The sequence below is a fragment of the Gallus gallus genome, chromosome 2 (genome assembly GCF_016699485.2).
Source record: "Gallus gallus isolate bGalGal1 chromosome 2, bGalGal1.mat.broiler.GRCg7b, whole genome shotgun sequence".
NCBI classification, from domain to species: Eukaryota; Metazoa; Chordata; class Aves; order Galliformes; family Phasianidae; genus Gallus; species Gallus gallus.
In genome coordinates, this window is record NC_052533.1 from 118,194,795 (window position 1) to 118,217,678 (window position 22,884).

The 22,884-nt window shown below is 38.9% G+C and overlaps 1 protein-coding gene across 3 annotated transcripts in view; it reads left to right on the plus strand.

Moving 5' to 3' along the window:
• Window positions 1–412: 412 nt before the first annotated feature.
• Window positions 413–22,884, plus strand: part of CRISPLD1 (cysteine rich secretory protein LCCL domain containing 1) — a 39,280-nt gene continuing 16,808 nt past the window's right edge. For 2 of the 3 annotated variants that reach the window (NM_204654.3, XM_040675402.2), the window contains exons 1-4: window positions 413–625; window positions 1,516–1,838; window positions 21,081–21,199; window positions 21,342–21,474. In NM_204654.3, coding sequence (NP_989985.3) covers window positions 1,581–1,838; window positions 21,081–21,199; window positions 21,342–21,474 — 510 coding nt within the window. In that variant the 5' untranslated portion in view covers window positions 413–625; window positions 1,516–1,580. The remainder of the gene's footprint in view (window positions 626–1,515; window positions 1,839–21,080; window positions 21,200–21,341; window positions 21,475–22,884) is intronic. The other variant, XM_015282768.4, reaches the window with a different exon arrangement.

Consider the following 22,884-nt stretch of genomic DNA (forward strand, 5'->3'; position numbering starts at 1 on the left):
CTTCATGCAGCTGGTCTGAACCCACAATTCAAAATTCCTGCCCTGATACCTCTTGCTGCATTCACACGGTCTGGGCTTTTGGAAGCTGATCACCCCGCTTTTTGGCTTTGATGAAGCCAAGCAACTGCTCAGCATCCTCTCAGCTGCTCACGGATGGAGGTGGCAGGGGAGCAGGGCCCACTTTCGACCTTTTCTGGGCCACAACTTAGGCAGGAGCCAGGCCAGCTTTTGGCGGGCGGCAGAGCTCGCGGCCGTCCAGGTGAGGACGGGCGGTGCGGTGAGCGGGGGGCGGCCGCGGGGCCCGGGGGCCGGAGCCCGGAGCCCGAATCGCGGCCCGCCCCGCGGGGTGCCGGGAGGGGTGGCCGCCTCACGTCACCGCCGCCCGCGATAAATGCCCGCCGAGGCGGGAGTCGGGAGGAAGAAGCGTGGAGCTCCCAGGGGCGGCAGCGCGCTCGGCGACACCCCCCCTCGCCGGCACGACTCGTTCGCAACCCGGCAACCACCGCTGGGGCGAGGCCGTGCCCGGGCCCCCTCTCCAGCCCCCCGAGGCCGGCGAGGGCCTGGCGAGGCAGTGGGCGGCTGAGCGAAGCTGGCTGCAGAGAGAGGAGGCAGCCGGCGCCAGAGGGTAAGGGCAGCATCCAGCCCGGGGGCGGAGGCACCATCCGGGAGGGGGCCGCTCCCCGCGGGCCGCAGGGCAGGGCCGGGACGCGGCTCCGTGGCGGCCGCTCAGCGCTGGGGGAGCCCCGCGCTGCTCCTCCGCCTCTTTTTGTTGTGCTCCCAGCGGCGGGTCCGGCTCGGGCAGTGGCGGGATTCACGCTTTTTTCCCCAGGGGGAGGGAGGCACCGTGGCTTTCCTCCCCGCGTCGCTCAGTCACGTAACAGACGGCTTCGCATGTTGCGTGCTTGATGCAGTAGTACTTTTTCAAGTGTTGTCCGTACTTTTTTTGTTGTTCGATGAGTGGGATGACCCCCATCTCCCCCCATTTTCCTGCCAGAGCTGCGTAACTTTAGTTCTATTAGGTATGTGGGAATCATGAAATAAAAGCTTTAATCACAGTCATGTTTTGAAATGCATCAAGAAGGGGTATTTTATATCAACTCCACTGTGTTTCTCATTTCACATTTTGAAATTGAATGCTTTTTTTTTTTTTTTTAATAAATTCCAATACTAGGAGACTTATCTACAGCTAATCTTCATGGATGTCTGGCTTCTCTTAAGTAGCTGCAGAAGGCATGCTTTCTTGCATGCAGACACTGAAATGTGCATGCCAGGGTGTTGTACAAAAGCACTTGGACAACTGAAGTTCATAAGGTTGAAGATAAGCGATCTTTCCAAACAGCAGCTTGTATTTATTAGTGTAAATAACACACAGCATTCTGGCTTCTCCCTCTAAATCAACAGTGGCCAACTCTGTACACACTACAGTTTGACTTTTTTTTTTTTTTTGCTTAATGAATTCATACAGACCAGTGCTTCAACCTCCAAATTACATTACTCTTTCTTATGCATTTGCAGCCAACAGACCTGGAAAAAAGACTTTGTCTTGGAGCTAACCCCTGAGCATTCTGAGATCGTTCATCATGAAGTATGTAGTGCAGGAATGGCTCAGAATAACTACCTTGCTATTCATAGCTCAAGCAGTTTCTGCAATGGTTCTTCCCAATGCCACGCTCTTAGAGGAACTTTTGGAAAAATACATGGATGAAGATGGTGAGTGGTGGATCGCCAAGCAGAGAGGGAAAAGGGCTATCACAGACAGTGATATGCAGAGTATCTTGGATCTTCATAATAAATTACGGGGTCAGGTGTATCCACCAGCTTCCAATATGGAATATATGGTAAGGAAAAACTGATAGCCACATGCAGAAAGAAATGTTCTGTAGAGTAGTTACTGTCACTTTATAAAGCAGCATACTTTCAGTCATAGCTTTCCTGATTTCTTCTAAAGAGTGCTTGTTTTTGTCTCTTTTTTTATTTTTTATTTTTATTTTTTTACTTTGTACAGGAGTGAACTTTGAGATAAAATTGCTTGTGTATGGGTCTTGTTGTATTTTATTAATATTAATAGGTTTAATCTCTCATAGCTCTCCTGAATGTAAGAGGCAGTTCCTTTGGATAAGGGGCCAATTTCCAAAACTGCATTATTCAAAATAGTTGACTGTGGCCTATGAAGTTACCATCTGAGAGGAGCACTTAACTATGAAGCTTCAAAATAACATGGATTCTCTCCCATGCTTCTAGGTTGGATGCAATTTCTGAGCAAAAAGAGGCTCCTAGGAAGTCTTCTGTTTGAGTTGGAATGTGCTGGAGTTCTGTATGTTTCTATGTTTAACAGATTAATAATGTAATACATAATTTCTGTATTTCAATCTGTCTTCTGACACATAGAAGTCTGTATATTTTTGTTTGTAGGTTTAAATGTCCCATGTTTTTTGAACTTCAATTTCATGCTGTCAACACTATCTATTTCTCTCCTTTTTGATTAGCTCAAACTAGGTTATTGAAGCTTTTGACAAGAATGTGCACACTTTCTTCCATAGTCTTGCTCTTGCAGAAATGTCCAAATCTTATTCCTGTATCTATAGTATGTATGATTTATCTGACCCTTCATCAGAGGAAGTGTTACTGTAGACTGAGTTGTTAAAACCATTACACCATATATAACACTTTTCATTATGAGTTTATGACAGAGGATTGTCTTAACACATCTCAGGACTTAAATATCTTTCCAGCTTGGAGTGATGTCTCTCTTAGCTTAGAGATGTGATTGAACTGAGAATGTATGTGTCATAGAGAAACCATATTTGCTTAAGTCATCAATAAAGGTAGTTTGACTTGAAGGTATTCTATGAATTTTATTATATTAGGCTAAGAGCATTCAAAGAATTAGTTACTACATTCTGTCTCCTAACAAAAAGAGGATAGTATCTTAAACCTCTTTAATCCTTTCAGTTACAATTGTTTGCACATATCCTTAAACTTTATTGTGGGCTTTTTTTTTCCAACTTTTCAATAAAATGCTTTACATTTTTTTTGTCCCTAAAAATGAAGGTAGATTTTTTTTTTTTTTTTTTTTTTCTGGGAAGAAGCTGTCCAGCCTTCTTTCTGTAAAATGACACTAGGCAATAGTATTAAATTAGAGAAGGTAAAAGGTCTGTAACTGGTTGAACAAAGGAATGGAGATGTGTTCAGAGACAGGAAGCTATGAGAAGGGCCTGGAAGTAGGCTGAGAGTCTGGCTGGGGAGATACTGAGGAGTTGGTAGCACAGAGGGAAAGAGCATTTGATGAGTACATGTAGTTAAGAGAAGAGCTGGGTCTCAGGATGGAGAAAAAGTGGGAAATCAGAGTTCAGAGGAGGAGGCTTAGAGACTGCTAAGAGGCTACTTGGAAAGTCTGAGCCTGCGATTGTTTGGGAAGGGAGGTTGTAGCTAGAGGAAGCAAGCAGAAGCAAAGATGGTGAACCAAGAGGGTGGTTTAGGAAAGAATGGTTCTACTGCTTGAGAAGAGAAGGTAGTGACTGAAAATTGCAAATGAGATGGGTAGCCCCAGATTGAGCTGTGAAGTAGCAGTAAACATGGTAGTTCATCAAGGAAGCTTGTTTTGTCATTTAAGTGGGTAAAGCAAAACAAAATCTTGGAAAACCTAATGTCCAGTCATTATTACAGAGCATGTATGCAAGATATAAACTGCAGAGGCAAAGTCCATTCTGTCATAACTTCTGATGGATATTGTAGCTGTATAATTATTAGTGCTGTTCTCTTGTCCAGAATTGAATATAGGCAGATACACGTTGTTACACCTTAACAGAGGCTTTACTTTTCTAGACACGTACTAAGGTATGTACCAATGTGGCCTTTCCAGACGAAGAGATAAGCACTCAGATCTGGTTTCATACGGTTTTGTGACCTCTGGGTCAGTTCTGTGACTCACAGAAAGGCCAAAGAGCCAAGGATGGATGGAATTATAACTCTATTTGGCTACTTTTTTTTTTTTTTTTTTTTTTTTTTGGATAAAGGATGGCTGTTGTTGAGGATCTTAAAAAAATAATTAAAAAAAGATCTTTGCAATATGATTAAGATATGTGAGGCCTTACAAGGGCAAGTTCAAAAATCCCTCTAATTGTTTTCCTGGTATTTAGTGAGCTAGAGAAGTACAGCTGAAATATTTTTGTCTACTTTTGGAGTGCTTTATTAGTATAGAACTCCTGGCAAAAACCTTCCTGCTGTGGGCACAGCCATGCCAGTATGAGCAGCCCTTTGTACTAGTACAGTCCTTCTTTGAAAACAGAGCTGGCTCTACTGGTGAAAATGAAGTTTTAACAGTGTACATAGTCTGAGAGGAGGTGATGAAGGTTCAGGAGCCTCACTCATATGCTTATTTCTCTATAAGTCTGTTATAGAGCTTAAAATCAAGTGTGCTTGGAGCTGGGAAAAAGTATGTGGGAGCTGTCTTCTCTCATTACACAATTCATATTTTTCAACTGCACTAAACTAACAGGCAGCTTTACCTGAAAATGCCTCTGTCCTGCTCCTGCCACTGATACATATCTGAGTTGATGTTGAGATTGGTTTAACTAATTAAAGAATCAGAAACATCTCTCTTTCTTCTCTTTCTCTCTCTCTTTTTTTTTTTTTTTTTTTTTTTTTTTTTTTTTTTTTTTTACTTTCCCTGTAGTTTTAATTTTATACCAGTTTGAGTTTGGAACTGATTCCCTACATGGCTGAATCAGATGAGTGGTGGTGCTGATAAAAGAAGAGGGTGGGAATGAGTAGCTAAGGATTGGGAGAAATGAGGAACTGCAGTTTAGGTAGAAGCACTGATCTGTACCTTGCTAGCCGTACTCAGCCATATGTTTGAGAGAACTGCAGGGCCAACCTTTGTTTTTTCGTGAGCTGTGCAGAGGAGAAAAATTTTTTACACTTTGTGTTTATAATGTACTTTTGTATAATGTATTCAGCAGGTAGATGATACAGCATGAAGACCAAAGAGAATAAACCATGACATAGTGTTCCATGTTATGCAGCACATTGCAGTTTTGATTTAGCCTCTGTGACAGGAACATGTAATGATACAAAATAGTATGTGTATGGTGTTCTTCTAGTACAGACTTCTGTAGTTCTTTGGCATGCCTTTGACTTCCCTTGTATTTGAGGATGGACTTGAGCATGTAAGACCTAGATTTCATTAAGGAAGAAAAAGGGTTGAATTACTGGTTTTCTGTACAGCTGTAAACTTTACCCTTTTGCCTTGTAAAAGAAAAAGGGTATGAGATTATCACAGTTCAGTGACCTAAAGTTACTAACTGCAGCAAAATTTAGTGGCTATGCGTAATAAACAGAACATTCTCATGGCTGTCTGGCTGAACTAACCGGATGAAAAGTTCATCTTCCCAAGTAATTGGCTCTGGTGGTGAGCAGTAGGGGATTCCTAGGGTGAGAGGATAAGAGTAGAGCATGGAAACAGAGAAACTTCTGCAATGAAAACTTCCAGCTTTGAGCAAACAGCAGCTTAGGGACTTTCTAAATCGGCACTTTTGTTTTATTTTTCTCCCAGTAGTTCCAGAAGGAAGTCTTTTCTATGAATCTGAATGTTTGAGTCCATATATATATTTTCGTGATAAAAAGTTGCAGAGCTCTTTACATAATTGTATACTACATGGATTGTTACTATGGTTATATTTTTCCTTTAAACTGGATCTTTATTTCTTTATCTCATCTATTTCATTATAGCTTTTTTTTATCTTCATTTTTTAAGAACTTACTGCAAGACTTTGCAAAAAGACTTAGCTACACTTTTTCATATCTTTATGATACTTTCAAAGAAGTCTGATAGATTCGTAGTATCCAGGTATTTATATTACAACTTAGCCTATCAAATTGTCCAAGTAGAAGCATTTTAAAATATTAGCACCCATATACTGCCTTTTGTTAGTGAGGCCATTTTGGAAGAGAATTTGTATGCTGCACAACAGCAATTTCATAATTAAGTTCTTCCAAATAAATGAATGATATTATCTAGGTCTTGCAACTTGATAGTGTTAAAATTAGCAATTTCCTTTTTTTTTTTTTCTTTCTTTCTTTTTTTTCCCCTTTTTTCCTGCTTAATTCTGATGTAGGCACATCTTCTGTCTCTTTCTCTGTATAGAATGTTTCTGGTGTGAGGACCTGCCTGAGCTCCTGTGTAGGGAACAGCAGTCCAACACATTCAGTTACCTCCTCTGCAGTGGCCGCAGATGATCTTATGACTGCATGTTAGATCATTCTTTCCTAGAGCTCTTCCTTCAGCACTGAGACCTTTTGAATTGTCAACATTGCAGCTTGATAGTAGGAAAAAAAGTCTTTCTTAAGGTAATGATGAACAGCTTGTTATGAAAACATATAGCAAGTCCATACTCTATGGATGTTTATCTTTTTGTGTACAGAAAACAAGTGCTTCCTAATACAGAAAGGAGTAAAGACCTTTTTTTCTTCATGATGTGTGCAAAGATTAACAGCACTGCTAAGGGAGCAGTGAGAGATGATGTTTCCCTGCTAATGTTCCAAGGCACCCGAGCTGAAATTAGATGATGCTTTCAATATTTCCTATCCTGAGCCATTCACCCAGTGTGGCCTTCTCATCAGTCACTTGGGTAACTGTGGAAAAGATGTCTGTAGTAGTACAGGGAACTGCAGCAAACTTCTGATGGCAGTCATGAGTCTGACCAGAACAATGTTCTAGTGAGGCTTTTCTGCTCTGAGGCTGGTCTTTGCTTTGCTGACTGCTACTGCCCAGCATCCCTTGGCACAGACCTGCTGTTCAAGACAAAAATGGAAAATGCCATGATTTCTCTTATGCTTGCCAGTGTATCCAATAGCCTTGGAATATATAAGGCAACACATTTTTTTCTATCCTTATTTGGTAAACTGACTTTAGACAGACTTTTGCACTTTCCTGTCATCACTATTTTACAAGAGACTGTTAGCCAATCAGGAAATCAGTATACATACTGGTTTGTCCTTTGAAACTGGATTGCCATGAAGAGCCTTATTCTACCTTCAATTAGTTCGACAGGCTTTTATTGCATTGTTGATAAATTATTACTAAATTGTAAAATGTTAATAAAACTAGAAAAACATATTTAGATATCATAATCCTATAGTTTCTCTATCACCTAATCCTATTTTAGTATCTTTTTTGTATTATGTGTGTCTCGCAATAAATTGAAGCATCCATGAAATCATCTTTCCTTTCAAAACTGGCTTCTGGATGAGTACTGGCTTCCACTGGGCCTCATTCTGGGGGTCTTGAGAACTTGCAACTTGATTCAGTAACTTCATGAAGACTTCAGAAGAAGAAAAAGAAGAATGACTATAAATAATTTGGATTTTTTCTTCATTTTTCTCAAGCAAATTCCTGCTGTTTTTAAGTAGAGATGGTTAGACTTGGGATCAGATGAACCCACTAGTACACAGAGCTCTTGCATGGATAATAGAAAAACATTCTTCATGTCATCATATTGGCTGATTTCAATCCCTATTCTAATAGAGATTGAAATAATTTCAGCAATTTTATGCTGCTTCATATAATGATCTGTGTATGTCTAGATCTAGCAGGTTTCTGCACATCTGTCAGCTGAGATTTTCAGTCTATCACCTATATAGCTACAGAACTGAAATCTCCTCAGTTCTTCAGTGTGTGGAGAATTGAAACAGCATTAGGAAACTTAGAGACCTTGCAGTAGATGTAGTGAACTTTTACGTGCTGAATGACAGTCTCCTGTTGAAATTCCTAGACATTACTGATAAAGCTCTTATACGTCTCTATTTAGTTTGTCTTGTCCATTTTGCAGAAAGTCTGGGTAGCTTGGTTAAAAACAGTTCCTGTTCTCTTCAAGCAGAAAACCTTGGTTTGTGGAATCCCTTAAATGGCCAGAGAGCACTATAGTTGCCAAAAAGAGAGCAGCCTTTTTCAGAGTGAACCTGTCTGCTTTCTCTCTGGTTTTCCACTTTCCTGCTCCACTTCAAAGGTTGGTGGAATTGCCTCAGCTATTTTGCCTGTGCTCAGAGCTTACTGACACTGCATCAAAGAGCTCAGTGACGTTGACTTACCCTCTTATTCTCTCTGGCTGTTTTAGAAAGGATTGTGCAATGTGAAGTGGCCAAGAAAGCGAGTGGATAAGTCCATGCTATGACTTTTATTGATAGAATGCCAACAAAAACTAAACAACTCCAAGTAAAGAAACTGAAAGTGGAAAGTAGCAGAAAGGCTTACTGTGAGCCTTCCCATAATGAAAATAATTAGCAACATAGAACAGATATTGTTCATCCTTTATTTTGCTGTCAGAGAACTCCTTCACTGTCCTCCCAAACAGAAAAAATTATTGATCAGTAGTAATGGAATCAGAGCTTAAACATAAAATAGACTAAACACTGTAAGAATCAGTGAGATTTGTGAAAGTTACTCCATGTAGTCTTTCATCTTTATGACACCCTCTTTAAATTAACGTTTTTTATTTGAGGAAAATAAAGAATATATTTATTTCTTAAACAGTGTCATTGAAAAGCTAGATATGTCCTCAGCCTGTTTTCTATAAAAGTACCCTTCAACCTTAGATTTGGCATGAAGTAGAGCGACCATAATAGTCAAAAAGGCATAATTCATTAAGAAGACTATCTTGTGTTTGGACAATTTTTATTATATTGTAAAGGAAAATTGCATTAAATCTAGAATTTTGTCTGTTTCAAGAAAGTTTCAAGACAGAATGATACCTACTACATGATGCAGTATATACGTTGTCAGTGCCTTGTTGGCTGCCTGAATAGTCAAGTACTCTTTAAGACATATTTTCCAATTCCCTTCATTTAAATTTTATTTAAACATTTCTGTCAGTAGGGCCATGTCACGTATGATCACTGTGATCTCTTACAGTAAGTTTAATTCACTTCTGCTGTACAAATATCAAATTACGGTGGTCACCTTTTAAAAGCAAACATTCATTGTGACACATATGTGAGATACTGTGGCTAATTCCTGTTCAAAGCCCAGGAAATTCTGTAGCATCTGTTAAACTGCTGCATGAAAGCAATCAGTTACAGCTAGTTTATAGTAGTAATGAGTACTAGGATTTGAGGTAAGGAGCTGTGCTGTGGTTAGTTTATAATTAGCTATGCATATTTATGAATACTATTTGTAATGAATGTGTAATTCATACTTTGGTAATGCACAAAATGCAGAAATCAAGATCAGTTTGCACATCTGTGATCACTGTTGTTTCTCTTCCATTCATGTCAGAATATAGAAGCAAATAATGATTTTTTAGTCATCTTCTAATAGAAAGTCTTTATGCACTGCTTTGAAAAAGTAGCAAAGTAAATGTACTGTTTCAGAACACCTTGGAAACCTGACTATTCCAGCAAGGGTGTTTTTAACACTCTTAGAGTACACACAGAATTAAATGTGATTAGTCATGTCTGCTCATTCCTATTCCTGGTTTTTACTTTTTGAACACAAAAGCTCAAACACATGAAACTGTAATAGAGAGATACTTTTAAATATTGGTGCAATTTATTCAGTGTTTGGGAACAATATTTTTGGCCTCATCTTGCTTTCCTGTTTCCAGGCAAAAGCCACAGTTTTCCTGCTCTTTCCTCTCTTCCAAAAGAGTAGCTGAAACCTCAAGGTCTATTCAGGGATCTCTGCCCAGCTTAATGCTCTATAAACTCCAGTCTACCACGTGGTAGCATGTAAGGTTCTTACCTTTTTACTTCTAGACAAGCTCTGTTCCTCCAATAGAAAATGGATGCCTAACTTTCCTGCTACTGGAAAGTTTAATGATATTACTTTTGCTTTCTCTGTGTTTAAGGATTATATCAGTACTTGTTAGAATGGTTTTTTTTTGTATTTTCAGGAGAGTTGTCTGGTGTTTCAGTACTCCTGGGGTTTTGTGTTCACTCTGCTATATACTATGCAAGTGACCTCAGGCTAGCATGGAATTTGATATTTTTGGACTCAAATGACTGAAGGTAACTGTCTCAGTTACGTGCTAGTAAGTGACTTTTCAGAGGTGCTAATTATCATTAGTTTTTATGGACTTCCCTCAGAAGGCTAGGAATGGATGAAAATGCCTTACCTCACCTTAAGTGAAAGTGAAGCCAAGGAAAACTGCCAGTATCTCTCAAGAAGAGATCATATCAAACCCATCTTTTTTACTTTTTTGACCTGGTAGTTAACTAGCATAGTATACTGGTAGAAATAGTAGGTGTTTCATTTTTGACTTTGGAAAGGTTTTAACACTCTCTACCCAACAAATGACAGAAGCTTGGTGTTCAAAACAGTCAGAGGGTCAAAAACGTTGATGCTGTCAGAGCAAGTCTCTTTTCAGTTAAGCATGTAGGTTATGACTTAGATTAGCAAGGAATGCACTTAAAAACTGGAGAATACGGTAACATAGGTTGGGATTGTTTTAGAATTGTTTAAAAATTATCAGAACTTGACAAGTGGAGGAAATGTCCTGAAATGAATGTGATGAAATAAAGTAAATTTAACTGCATGATGTGGAGTAAGTAGAGTATCAAGTAGGTGGAACGCAAGGAGTAAATAATAGGTAGGAGTAACACTACCCAGTCCATGAGTTATACTGAGTTAGAAAATAATGAGCCAACAATATGTGAAAGAAAGTGACTTCTTTGTGTGAAACTGGTGAGACCTTGTTTGAAATGCAATGTCCAGCTTTGGCCGTATTTTAGGAATTGTCTAGCCACTTCACAGTGAATGAAAGAGATTAATGGGATAGATTATAAACGCAGAATGTGTGATTTATGAGGAGGACTGATAGAGAGAAACAGCTGAGTTTCTTTAATCTGGAATATATATAAAGGTTATTACAGGAAAGAGTGATTTCTTGGTTGTTGTTGGTTTTTTTTTTCCATTGTAAAACAACAACGACAACAAAACAAAACAAAAAAACAAACAAACAACAAAAAAAAAACAACCCCAACAACCATCAGCTACCATTGCAGGAGGTTTAGGTTGTCTACCCAGAAAAAACTGTTCAGTCTTGCAGTCGTAAAATTTGGAAGAAAAAGGCAATAAATATTATTCAGAAATTACCATTATTAGTTTTAATTGTTAAAAAGTGGACAACACAGAAATATTTGATTCATCTCAGTAAAAGAGGGTAAAATGTAGTTGAGATCTATCTCTTGAAGTTGTTTTCAGCTGTACCTTTCTGCCATTCTATGCTGATACTACGTAGCTGGTTTCTGGTTCTTAAGTGTATTTCTGGCTTATTTGCTCATGACATTTCTTAATCAATGTTTCATCTTTCCTTTTTTTTTTTTCCTTCTTAGTATCATTAGTCTTAAAGAATACAGTAAATAAATACCCATACTGTACTGTGGTATTTACTTTACTACTCTCTCCCTATATTTAGAATGTATACAGCAATGGAGTATTTATACTATGCCATGATAAATGTTTACTTTCAGTGGTGCCCACTGTACTTACTTTTCCATCTTTACTGAGCTTAAATTTTAGCTCACTTTTTTTTCTTTCCATACAGTTGCTTTCCATACATTTTTTTCTTTATTCCTTCACACATGAAAATCTCTCCAATTAAAATGTTATCACTGTGTTTTTGAACTATTGGTATTCTCAGTTCTGATGCAACACCTGTCAATTGATAGACTTATGCTGGTCTTGCCCTTGGGTAGAGAATTTCCTCTTGATTTAACACTCATAAAATATAAATAGTGAGATTCATCTCGCCAAGCTTTTGTTGTCTGGTGCAGATGTCTGCATTTGAGCCAATCTCTTTTATAATTAGTGGAGAGAAATGAGAATTTCCAGCACACAGTTCCTCTCAGTTAGAGATGGGTACCTAAAATTATCTCCTTCTGTAGATGCTTATTTTTCTATGTAACTACAAAGGTAATTTAGATAATTAGCTCAGATGCCTGTATCTACTTTGAGCCTGTTTAATTTCCAGGAAGGTTAATCCTACCCCATGTGATTGGTTTGGCTGTTGCTGAGTTGTACTGTAAGCTGCAATCCTCTCTGAAACAGCTTTTCAATAAGCGGAGCATTGGTTTCAGTATACATGCTACTTGAACCCCATATTGACAGAGGTTAAATACCACAATTTGTAGTCCAGACTGTGAAGTTAATCTGGTGTTAGTTTTGGTTTATTTTAATGTGATATGTTGTAATCTAGGAATATTTAAAAGATCTTCATTGCATGTGACATCCCTCCTGCAAAGCCTATAAAACTTTCTTGAGGGGAAAAATTGGCAACTGGAATTAGTAACTACACTCACTGTTTAGTTTAATCAACCAGCCTGGTGCTAGCCTCAGTTAGTCTAGCATAAGGTTTGCAAAGGTCTAGGATTGTTATTGGCACACAATTTTAACAAAATACTGAGAAAAGCAGTGCTTGTGTCAGCAAGTGTTGTGTTACAACAGCAGGTTTTGTTGAGCAAAAGAATTGGTGCCGAGGGCCTGACATTCATACTCTCTACATTTCAGGGATTTCTATTTTGATCTGGGTCTTATCTGTTGGTGTGGACTGAAAACCCATTAACAAGTATAGAGCATTAGATGTGCTCTTAGAACACAACTCCTGGCATTTTGTCTGGAAGGAATCTGGTTTGTACCCCAGGAGTGCTCTGAGATGTACACAGAGTGGGAATGATCAGGAGTTTCATTTTGAAATCAAATCCTGCCATTGAAAAATCCTAATCCGATCTGACTTCCATCATGGTGTATGTGATGGTGTTACAGCCTTAAAAAATTGGCATTGTTTCCTTCATAGATGGGAATGTTTTAGTACATAAGTGTGAATAATGCAGAAATGGTGTAAATAGTCATGGTACTTGGATAATATGCAAGTTATTTTCCAAATCTGAAAGAAGAAGACAGTAAAATAAACAACCGAACTGACACTATAAGGTTGAAGTATGTAGAGCTGAATATTTTCTCCTCTTACTGCTTGCAGAATCTGGAAGTTCAGCCAATGCCCATGACGTGCATACCAGCTCATACATAAGTTTGTGAATAGCAGTTTCACCCTGGGCATACTTATTTGGATAGCAGAAGCATCTAACAATGCTATTTTGTCAATGGTAAACTATTTAGAATAGAAAATGAAATCAAGTCTAGAGCATCATTAAATCTTCAGCTAAGGGTTTTGTATATGGAGGAACATGCTTCACAGCAATGATGCCTGAAAAGTTCATAGACTTCCTGTCACATATGAAGATACAAGATTAAAAAGGAAGTGCTTGTGCTGATAACTTTCTACAGAGAAACGTATGTTCTCTTGAATGGCCAAGAAACGAATTTCCAGCATTTGAGATCTCCTGTTTTGAATGTGCATATTTCATTAGAAGAAAAGTTTGCTTGTCATAAGGAGGCACATTTCTTGTGAACTTAGTTATGTCTGTATGTCCTGAGGGGTTTTAGGAAAAGTAACTTGGGCAAGGTTTAAAACTAAGAGATAATATCTTGATTAAGTATGAAAAAAAAAAGACACTTGCTTGAGGGAGTCTGCCTTGCAGGATGTTAATCTTGAGTAGCAGCAAACTCTGTATTACCTATGCCTGTTTTGTTGTTTTTCTTTTCGTATTTCTGAATTTTGCAATTTTTATGTCAACAACTGAAGCACAGTGAGCATCTCTAAAATTACAATCAGCTACCACTAAATATGCCAAATATTTCTGTTCATTCAATGAAACACAAATAGCATGATTTGTTTCTCTAGAGAATTTTGTAGAGCTGGACTCATGAATCCTCATCGCTTGGAACCAGGCCAGTAGGAAGTAATTTCCTGTCCAGAGTGGAAGGCAGAATGAGGGAAGAGCATCATCCTTTGTCTTCATGAGAACCTATCTGACGTTGGTTGTAACTGCAGTTCTCAGGAATATATGTGTATTGAGTGTTCTAGCCATCTGCTATCAGGCACAGCTTGGAATGTAGGAGATCAATATCTCTCTAGTTGAGGTTAGGTCCATGATCTGGTAGAACTGGTACATGTCTTGTAAAAGCCATGGATGATGTACATGACTTAGTAAAGTTGATAGTTTAAATCTGCAGGACTGTGATAAGTTAATTTGTTCAATACCAATAGTTTTCTGTAACAGCTAGAATTAAGAAGGATTCAATACTTATGTATAATACAAGAGGTAAGAACATAAGATCTATGTAGGTCACTCTGAAAGTAATGCCTCCTATTTTTATCTATTGTAGTTTCCATGGAAATAAAGAGCACAATAAAACTATTTGATAGAGCAAATTCTCTGCTACAAAGCACTATTTTTCAACACAGTCACCACCATTAGCTACGCATTTTCACCAATGATGAATAAGAGCCTACATGCCACGCACAAAAACATCTGCATCAGCTTATGTGACCCTTTGTTGCTGTCACCACTGCTGAAATGCACCACTCACCGCCTCACTGTGTTCACATCTGCTATTTGTTTTCCATAAATGTTCAGCAAGTGTAATGAATGTCAGTGGGTGCCATTTTTTTCTGCATGGAGGAATCTGATGATGTTCCTTTCCTTCATGTGTAATTCCATGTCAGACACCATTTTGTCTGACTACTCCTCTGCTGCCATCTGCCACATGACAACAAAATGTAATGGAATATTGGTGGGAAGATTTAGCTTCTACTGCTATACCACCATTGTCCACCTCTGACTTCACGTGCCAACATAATTAAAAAGGAAGCATTACTTTCAGATCAGCCCTTCTATGTATTCATATTCTACTTGCTGTACCTCCATATGATGAGCCGTAATTTGTCACTGAGATACTTGAACTAGCTTTGAAATATCTGTCTCCATTAACAAGACTAGTAATTATTGTATATTTGAACTCAAATGTAGTCTTGATGAAGAAGAAGCAATGTTAAATTGTACTGTAGGTGGATATTTCTTCATGATCTCCTTATAAAAAATAAAATAAAATAAAATAAAATAAAATCACAAATCTAATTAATATTGCCTGGAAGGATAATAGGCAGCACTTTCTGAGAATAAACCATGCTAGCTATATATGCATTATATCCATGCCAGGTAGTTTTTATGTCTGGCTTTAGAAATAAGGGATTTAGGTGTTAAGGGCTGAGAAACAAATGAATGAGTCCTTTCTTCTCTGGCACACACAGAGAATTTCCTGAACAGCTGACTGTTCTGAAGTGACTTCATTGTGTAGTACACACATCAGGGAGAAAATAAGACATGTGGAATTATTTGTTGCAAAACTAAAATATGTATGCAAGCTTTTTGATACGTGATTCATTTCAGTGTCTCATAGCTTTTTGAAGGTGGAGTTATTTGTTAGTTGATCATCCTAGCATGTGTTTGAGTATGCCGTACAGCTGAGAAATCAATCCTTACGTAGTACCAACTATTTACTATCAGATTTCTGATGATTTTCTCATAAAAAATTCTTACCACTTTTCTTCAGGATTGTCATGATTAAACTTGAAATTGACATGTATGAAATATGTGTTGAAATTCTGTACTGTATTTTTGATAAACATTTCTTTTTATGCTTGTGTTTAAATTCTGATTTATGACACAGTTCCCATTAGATATTATCTCAGACATTTTACAAAGGTACTATAATACAAATTGCTCAAGTTTTACATTTTTTTCTTTTTCCAGTGTTATAAAACTGTACCAAAGATATTTTTAAAGAACAGTTGATGACAGAACAAATGATGTTGAAATGTGCATATGTGTATAGAGAGGGTGAAAAGAAATAGGTTGATTTCTACATGATGAACCATAACCTAGAACCTTTTGCCCTTAATTGTGCAAATTCTGGTCTGAGGCAATCTTATGCACATATTCTTGGGAAGAATAGTGTTGCTTCCTTGGCTCACATGCCTTCCTTTTCTGTAGTAAGGAATAACTGCAACAGGCAAAAATATCCAAGGAACCCAAACTCCTAATTACTAGAATAGTCTTCTGCATTATGCTTCCTGCAAAGACATTCACTGCAGCCTATCTTCTGTTTCAAAGATTATTTCTTTTCTGCAGCTAAGGCTGTGGACTGGAAACTGGAAGGCATGCCTATCTCTGGCTTGGCAGGCAGAGAGGAGTAACATTATTTTATACTATGGCTAAAGACAAGAAGCAGTTAATGAAAAAAGAACAAAATTGTTGAAGAAACACTTGAAGACAGTATCCAATCTCAGTTGTACTTTGGAGTGTGGGTGTACATCTGTCAGGAAAATTAGTGATGAATTTAAGTTCTCAAATTCAGGTCCCCCTGAGCCGCAAAATGAGCCGGCGTGGAAGAAGACCGACGTGGATGAATAGGGAACTATTCTTGAGGCTCCAGGAGAAAAAGAGAATCTACCTCCTGTGGAAGAAGGGATGGACAACCCGGAAAGAATACAAAGAAGTTGTTAAGATGTGCACAGAGAAAATCAGAAAGGCAAAAGCCCAGCTTGAACTCAACCTGGCTGCTGGGGTAAAAGGGAACAAGAAACTCTTTTACAAGTATATCAACAGTAAGAGGAGGACCAGGGAGAATCTCCATTCTCTACTGGATGAGGCTGGGAATGTGACCACTGAGGATAAGGAAAAGGCAGACGTTCTGAATGCCTTCTTTACATCTGTCTTTAAAAGACAGGCCGGTTATCCTCAGGTTTCTCCACTCTCTGACCTAGGAGTCTTGGCTGGGGAGCAGACTAAACCCCCCACAATTCAGGAGGAAACAGTCAGAGACCTGCTACTCCAACTGGACTGCCACAAGTCCATGGGACCAGATGAGATTCACCCGAGAGTGCTGAGGGAACTGGCGGAGGAGACAGCCGAGCTGCTTTCCATCATCTATCAGCGCTCCTTGTTGACGGGTGAGGTCCCAGAAGACTGGAGGCTTGCCAATGTGACTCCCATCTACAAGAAGGACTGCAGGGAGGATCCAGGGAACTACAGACCTGTTAGCCTGACCTCGGTGCTGGGGAAGATTATGGAGCAGACTGTCTTGAGGGAGATCACGCGGCATGTGCAGGACAACCGGGGGATCAGGCCTGGCCAGCATGGGTTCACGAAGGGCAGGTCCTGCTTGACCAACCTGATCTTCTATGATCTAGTGACCCGTCTGGTGGATGAGGGAAAGGCTGTTGACGTAGTCTACCTTGACTTCAGCAAAGCCTTTGACACTGTCTCCCACAGTATTCTCCTGCACAAGTTGGCAGCCCATGGCTTGGACAGATACACTCTTGGCTGGGTAAGGAACTGGATGGAGGGCCAGGCCCAGAGAGTGGTGGTGAATGGAGTTAAATCCAGCTGGTGACCGGTCACGAGTGGTGTTCCCCAGGGGTCGGTGCTGGGGCCTGTCCTGTTTAATATCTTTATTGATGACCTGGATGAGGGTATTGAGTGCACCCTCAGTAAGTTTGCAGATGACACCGAGCTGGCTGGAAGTGTTGATCTGCCTGAGGGTAGGGAGGCCCTACAGAGGGATCTGGATAGGTTGGATAGCTGGGCTGAAGCCAATGGGATGGGATTAAACAAGACCAAATGCCGGGTTCTGCACTTTGGCCGCAATAACCCCAGGCAACGCTACAGGCTTGGGGCAGAGTGGCTGGAAGACTGTGTAGAGGAAATGGACCTGGGGGTGTTGATTGACGCTAGACTGAACATGAGCCAGCAGTGTGCCCAGGTGGCCAAGAAGGCCAATGGCATCCTGGCTTGTATCAGAAATAGTGTGGCCAGCAGGAACAGGGAAGTAATTGTCCCCCTGTACTCAGCACTGGTGAGGCCGCACCTTGAGTACTGTGTCCAGTTTTGGGCCCCTCACTGTAAGAAAGACATCGAGGCCCTGGAGCGTGTCCAGAGGAGGGCAACAAAGCTGGTGAGGGGTCTGGAGCACAGGCCTTATGAGGAGCGGCTGAAGGAGCTGGGATTGTTCAGTCTAGAGAAGAGGAGGCTCAGGGAAGACCTTATTGCTCTCTATAACTACCTGAAGGGAGGTTGTAGTGAGCTGGGATTCAGCCTCTTCTCTCGGGTGACTAGCGATAGGACTAGAGGGAATGGCTTTAAGCTGCACCAGGGAAGATTCAGGCTGGACATTAGGAAATACTACTTCTTTGAAAGGGTGGTCGGGCACTGGAATGGGCTGCCCAGAGAGGTGGTGGAGTCACCGACCCTGGTTGTGTTCAAAGAGCATTTGGATGTTGTGTTGAGGGATATGGTGTAGTGAGAACCATTGGTGATGGGCAAATGGTTGGACTGGGTGATGCTGTGGGTCTTTTTCAACCTTAGCAATTCTGTGATTCTGTGATTCTGTAATCACTGATTTTATATATATATATACTTACAGATATTTTTCTTGTTCCCTTTTATGTCTCTGGCTAGATTTAATTCTATGTGGGTTATAGCTTTCCTAACCTAAACCTTGGCTGCTTGGATAACTTCTCTGTAGCCCTTCCAGGTAACCCATTCCTACTTCCACTCTTTATAGACTTCTTTTTTGGGCCTCTCTTTAAAGCCCTTTAGGGCTTTATCCCATGTCACTTTGCCAAGCATTTCTCTGCAGAGTTCCAAGTCTGCTCTCCTGAAGCAAGCTTGCTGCACGCCCTCTTTGACACTCTAAGGATCTTGAACTCCATCATTTCATGGTCACTGTAGTCAAGGCTGCCCTTGAGTGTCATGTTACTCACAAGCCCATCTTCATTGATGAGGACAAGGTCCAGCATAGCACCTTTCTTTTCTACCACTCGGAAGAGGAAGTTATTGTCAACGTGTTCCAGGAGCCAATTTGATTGCTGTTGCTCTGCTGTGTTCTCCTTCCAACCAGTACTGGGGTGGTTAAAGTCCCCCATGAGAAACATGTTTTATGAACGCAAAGCTGCTCCTATCTCTTTATAGAGGACCTCATCCACTCAGTCTTCCTGGTTTGGCAGTGTGTAGCAGACCCCCACTATGATGTCTCCTTCCCCTGCCTTCCTTTAACCGTAACCCATAAGCTTTCTGTCAGCTCCTTATGAACTTGTTGGGAGGATGCTTTACAAGAGAATATATTTTGGTATTCTTAGGTACATAAGAGTTGTAAGAAAATTTACCTGGCTTTGGAGATGGGAAGTTCCAAGAGTGTGAAGGTGCACGCACTTGGTCTAACTGAAGTCTCATTTACTCTAATTTTATATTTCAAGATCTATTTAAAAAAAAAAAAAACATTCTTTACAGCAATTTCTTGGGATACGTATTAGCTTTACATTTGGGCTTATTCATATTCAGAACTAAGTCTAAGCGATAAGAGATTTTGAACTGTCCTCATGTTGTGCAATATATACAAGAACAAATTGTATGGCATTTATTTCAAAACACTTCAGTGTTGCAGTTCTATAGCAGAATGACAACGCAACTGTACTATTGCTTTTAAGAAAATAGTATATTAGTGGAAGAAACATGTTAATCTTTGTTGGGTTTTTTTAACAATGTAGGAAGAAGGACTGTTTATGATAGTGTGACAAGGAGAGGGAAAAGATTTATACAAACTCACATAAAACTTTATGGTTTGAGATCAGAACTATAGTTTATGACATTTTAATACCAGCCCAGTCAGACAAATAGAAAATTCCTACTGTATCCTAGAGTTGGTGAGTTTTGTATCTGTATGTAGGGTAAGAACATTATTATGTCATTATTATGCATTGTTATGTTTGAGAATTCTGTCAAAATAAATGCTGCATTTTGAGAGTCAAAATGTATCTTGTAAATTTTTTACTAATAATAACACACCAAATGCAAATGCAGTAGCACTGAAGACTTCTGAGGAGAATAAAGAATTGATAAACTTGGACTAAATTGAATGATAGTAATCTTTCCATAATCATCTTCTTGCATAACCAAAAGCATATCTTTTGTTAACAAGTAGTCTAATAAGGTGAAAACTGCATATCAAAATTAATAGAAAAATAAATTATAGCACATGGATTTTTTCTGTTACATTTCTGTATTCTTTGGCTGTGTTAAGAGTTCTTTACCTTCAGTCTCTGCCAAAAAATTGTAGGCATGACCTGCAGTGTCTACATGGGAATTTGGGTTTGGAAATACTGAATTATTGTTACTTAGATAACACAGTCTAATGGAAATAAATTAAGTCTGAACGTATGATGAAATAATTGTGTTTTTATAAGCAATTTTCTTCCTTCCTGGATATATTTCAGTTTCCTAACCTGGCTTTTATTATCAGTGAGTCAGATATCTAGAAACTTCTTCTGCGAGTATCAATAAGTTTAAAAGGCCAATCAGCAGTATGGGTACTTTCCTTAACAAGGACCACTTTGAGTAAACCCTAGATGAATATGTTAAACATACACAGTATGATTTAAATTTTTTAAAGATGAGTAAGTTTTAGTATGCTTTTGCAAGAGAGAAACTTACATTTGGCTTTCAGCTACAAACCTGTTCTTCTGTATCTTTTAAAGAATAGAAAAGGATAAACAATTGTGATACTTTTCATTTAACTTGTGCTAAGCATGCTTCTTACTAACATGAATGCCTTCTTTTCTTACCATCCTAGCTATAAATCAATGACTGACAATGTTGCTCTGGTTTCCATATTTTCTGTTTGCACTGTGTATTATTTCAATGAAAGCTGATTATAGAAGAGAGAGGGAAAATCACTTTCATTTCAAATAAACTACTGGTTTAGAGAAAATAAAGCCTTATGTTGAAAGCGTGTTAGATAATACTCTTTTGGCTAAGAAAAGTGCCTGTTACTAAAAAGAAATCTCACAAGACAGAAAATGCACTTAATTTAGCTTGGAAAGTTGAACTAAGCCTTTCAGTTTCATATTTGTCTTTTATTCGCTGCAGAGTGCCTGCACAGGCTTTCTAAACGGGAAATCTGGGAAGGGATTAAAATTTCTTTTTTTTAGTCTTTGTGGAAACATTTCTATTTCTTATATAATAGGCACACAATTGTACTGTCACTTTTTTTTTTTTCTCAGTAACAGAAGCTTTAAAATGAACAATCTTCCTAGCTTTCTTTTGGTTTGCCTTTCTCTTTTAAAGTGTATGAGGTACCCATCAAGTATTTCTGAGAAGGTGTCAATTTCTTTTATTTCGAATTTCAGACATGGGATACAGAACTGGAAAGATCTGCAGAATCATGGGCTGAAACATGTCTGTGGGAGCATGGGCCTGCAAGCCTCCTTCCATCCATTGGACAGAATTTGGGGGCACACTGGGGAAGGTATTTAAGACATTGTTAAATACGCCATTATCATTTTTTGAAATCTAAAAGTTGCATATTACTTTAAGGATATGATAGAATCTATCAATGACAGAAGTTACAGCTGTTTAGTGATCTAATGGAATACTGCTGGCTTTCATAGGTACAGACCTCCAACATTTCATGTCCAAGCATGGTATGATGAAGTGAGAGATTTCACGTACCCACATCCTCATGAATGCAACCCATATTGTCCTTACAAATGCTCTGGTCCTGTTTGTACACATTATACACAGGTACGTAGGTTGGTTTGTTTTTTGTCAGCTACGTAAGGAATTGAGCAGTCCTAACCTCCAGTTAGGTCACTGCATGACAAGTAGGACGTATCAGTCTTACTATGTATACAGTGGTACTAAAGCAGGAGAGGAGCTTTTTACTAGACTTTGTACTTAGAAGCATTGGGTACTGGTGATGTTGAGTAGGGCTGTCATGCAGATCTTTAGATTTCTTCCTCATAAATATCACCTCCTTAACAGGGTTAAGAGAAAAGCTCACAATACCCGGTACTGAGTGTGGCTGCTCAGTGCACTTTGCATAATCTTGTTTCTGTGCCAGCTGGCGTGCTGGTACTCCTTTCTGGAATATGCATGCTTAAATGAAAAAAGCTTTCTTAGATGAATTCCTCAGGTCAAATAACAGTTAAGTACAGTTTATAACACATTTCTTTAACTTCAGCAAGATTTTGAAATTGCATAAGAACTAATTTATTTTCTACTCATGAAGTCTAGGTATGTAACTTCGATTTTTTTTCTGAGGGGAGCCAGTCATGTTTTCAGTAAATGAGAAAGACGTGATCTTTAGGTTCTCTACATCCTGCATTATCTACATAATTTTTTGATACGTTATTAGAAAACTGCAAAATGCTCAATTTTAAAAAGTTTATTTTCTCTTTGTATAGTATCAAAATTTATGATTGTGTCTATTTTTAGAAGAGAATTATTCCCATATTTTTGTTTATAATTTCTTTAAAAGTAACTATAATTACACTTCTCTGTGACATGCAGGACCTGTAATACATACATATACTTCCTTATGTTACTATTTGGTTCACAGTACATATCCTTTTCAACTCCCGAAGTCCTGAAGGAACTGCATAGTTGACTTCCCTTAAATTAATACAAGATTAGCACCTGTCGTTTTTGTCTGCTTTGAACATACTCAACTTTGTCTCTCAGATTATTTTGAGTTCTGCAATAAAAAAATGTTTCAGTAGATGTATAAAGGAACACAGTCACCATATATTGCAATAACATGAAGGCATATTTATTTAAAATCTATGACCTGGATCTTATTAATGTATGAACTTTTTTTTTTTTTTCCTGAATAGTTTTGTTGTTTGTCACTTTCTCTCATAAGTGAAAAGCGTCCATTCTCTCAGTCTAAGCAATCTGGATCCTTCTGCCTTCCTAGTTTGTGCTGAGAACTCCAAGGCACAGAAGCTGAGTAGAAAACATTGAGTTACAATAGTCAGTTTCCTTTCTCTCGTGACAATAAGTCATGAGAGGCCTTTTGTCAGTTTTAGCTGGGTTGTTTCAACCCATATATAACAGAAGAGAAAATAGCATCTCTTGTGATTTGAATTCTATATGTTGAAGTTGCGTTTTCATGTTAGTCAGCTTTGATTTCCACATGTCTTTCTCTTTTTT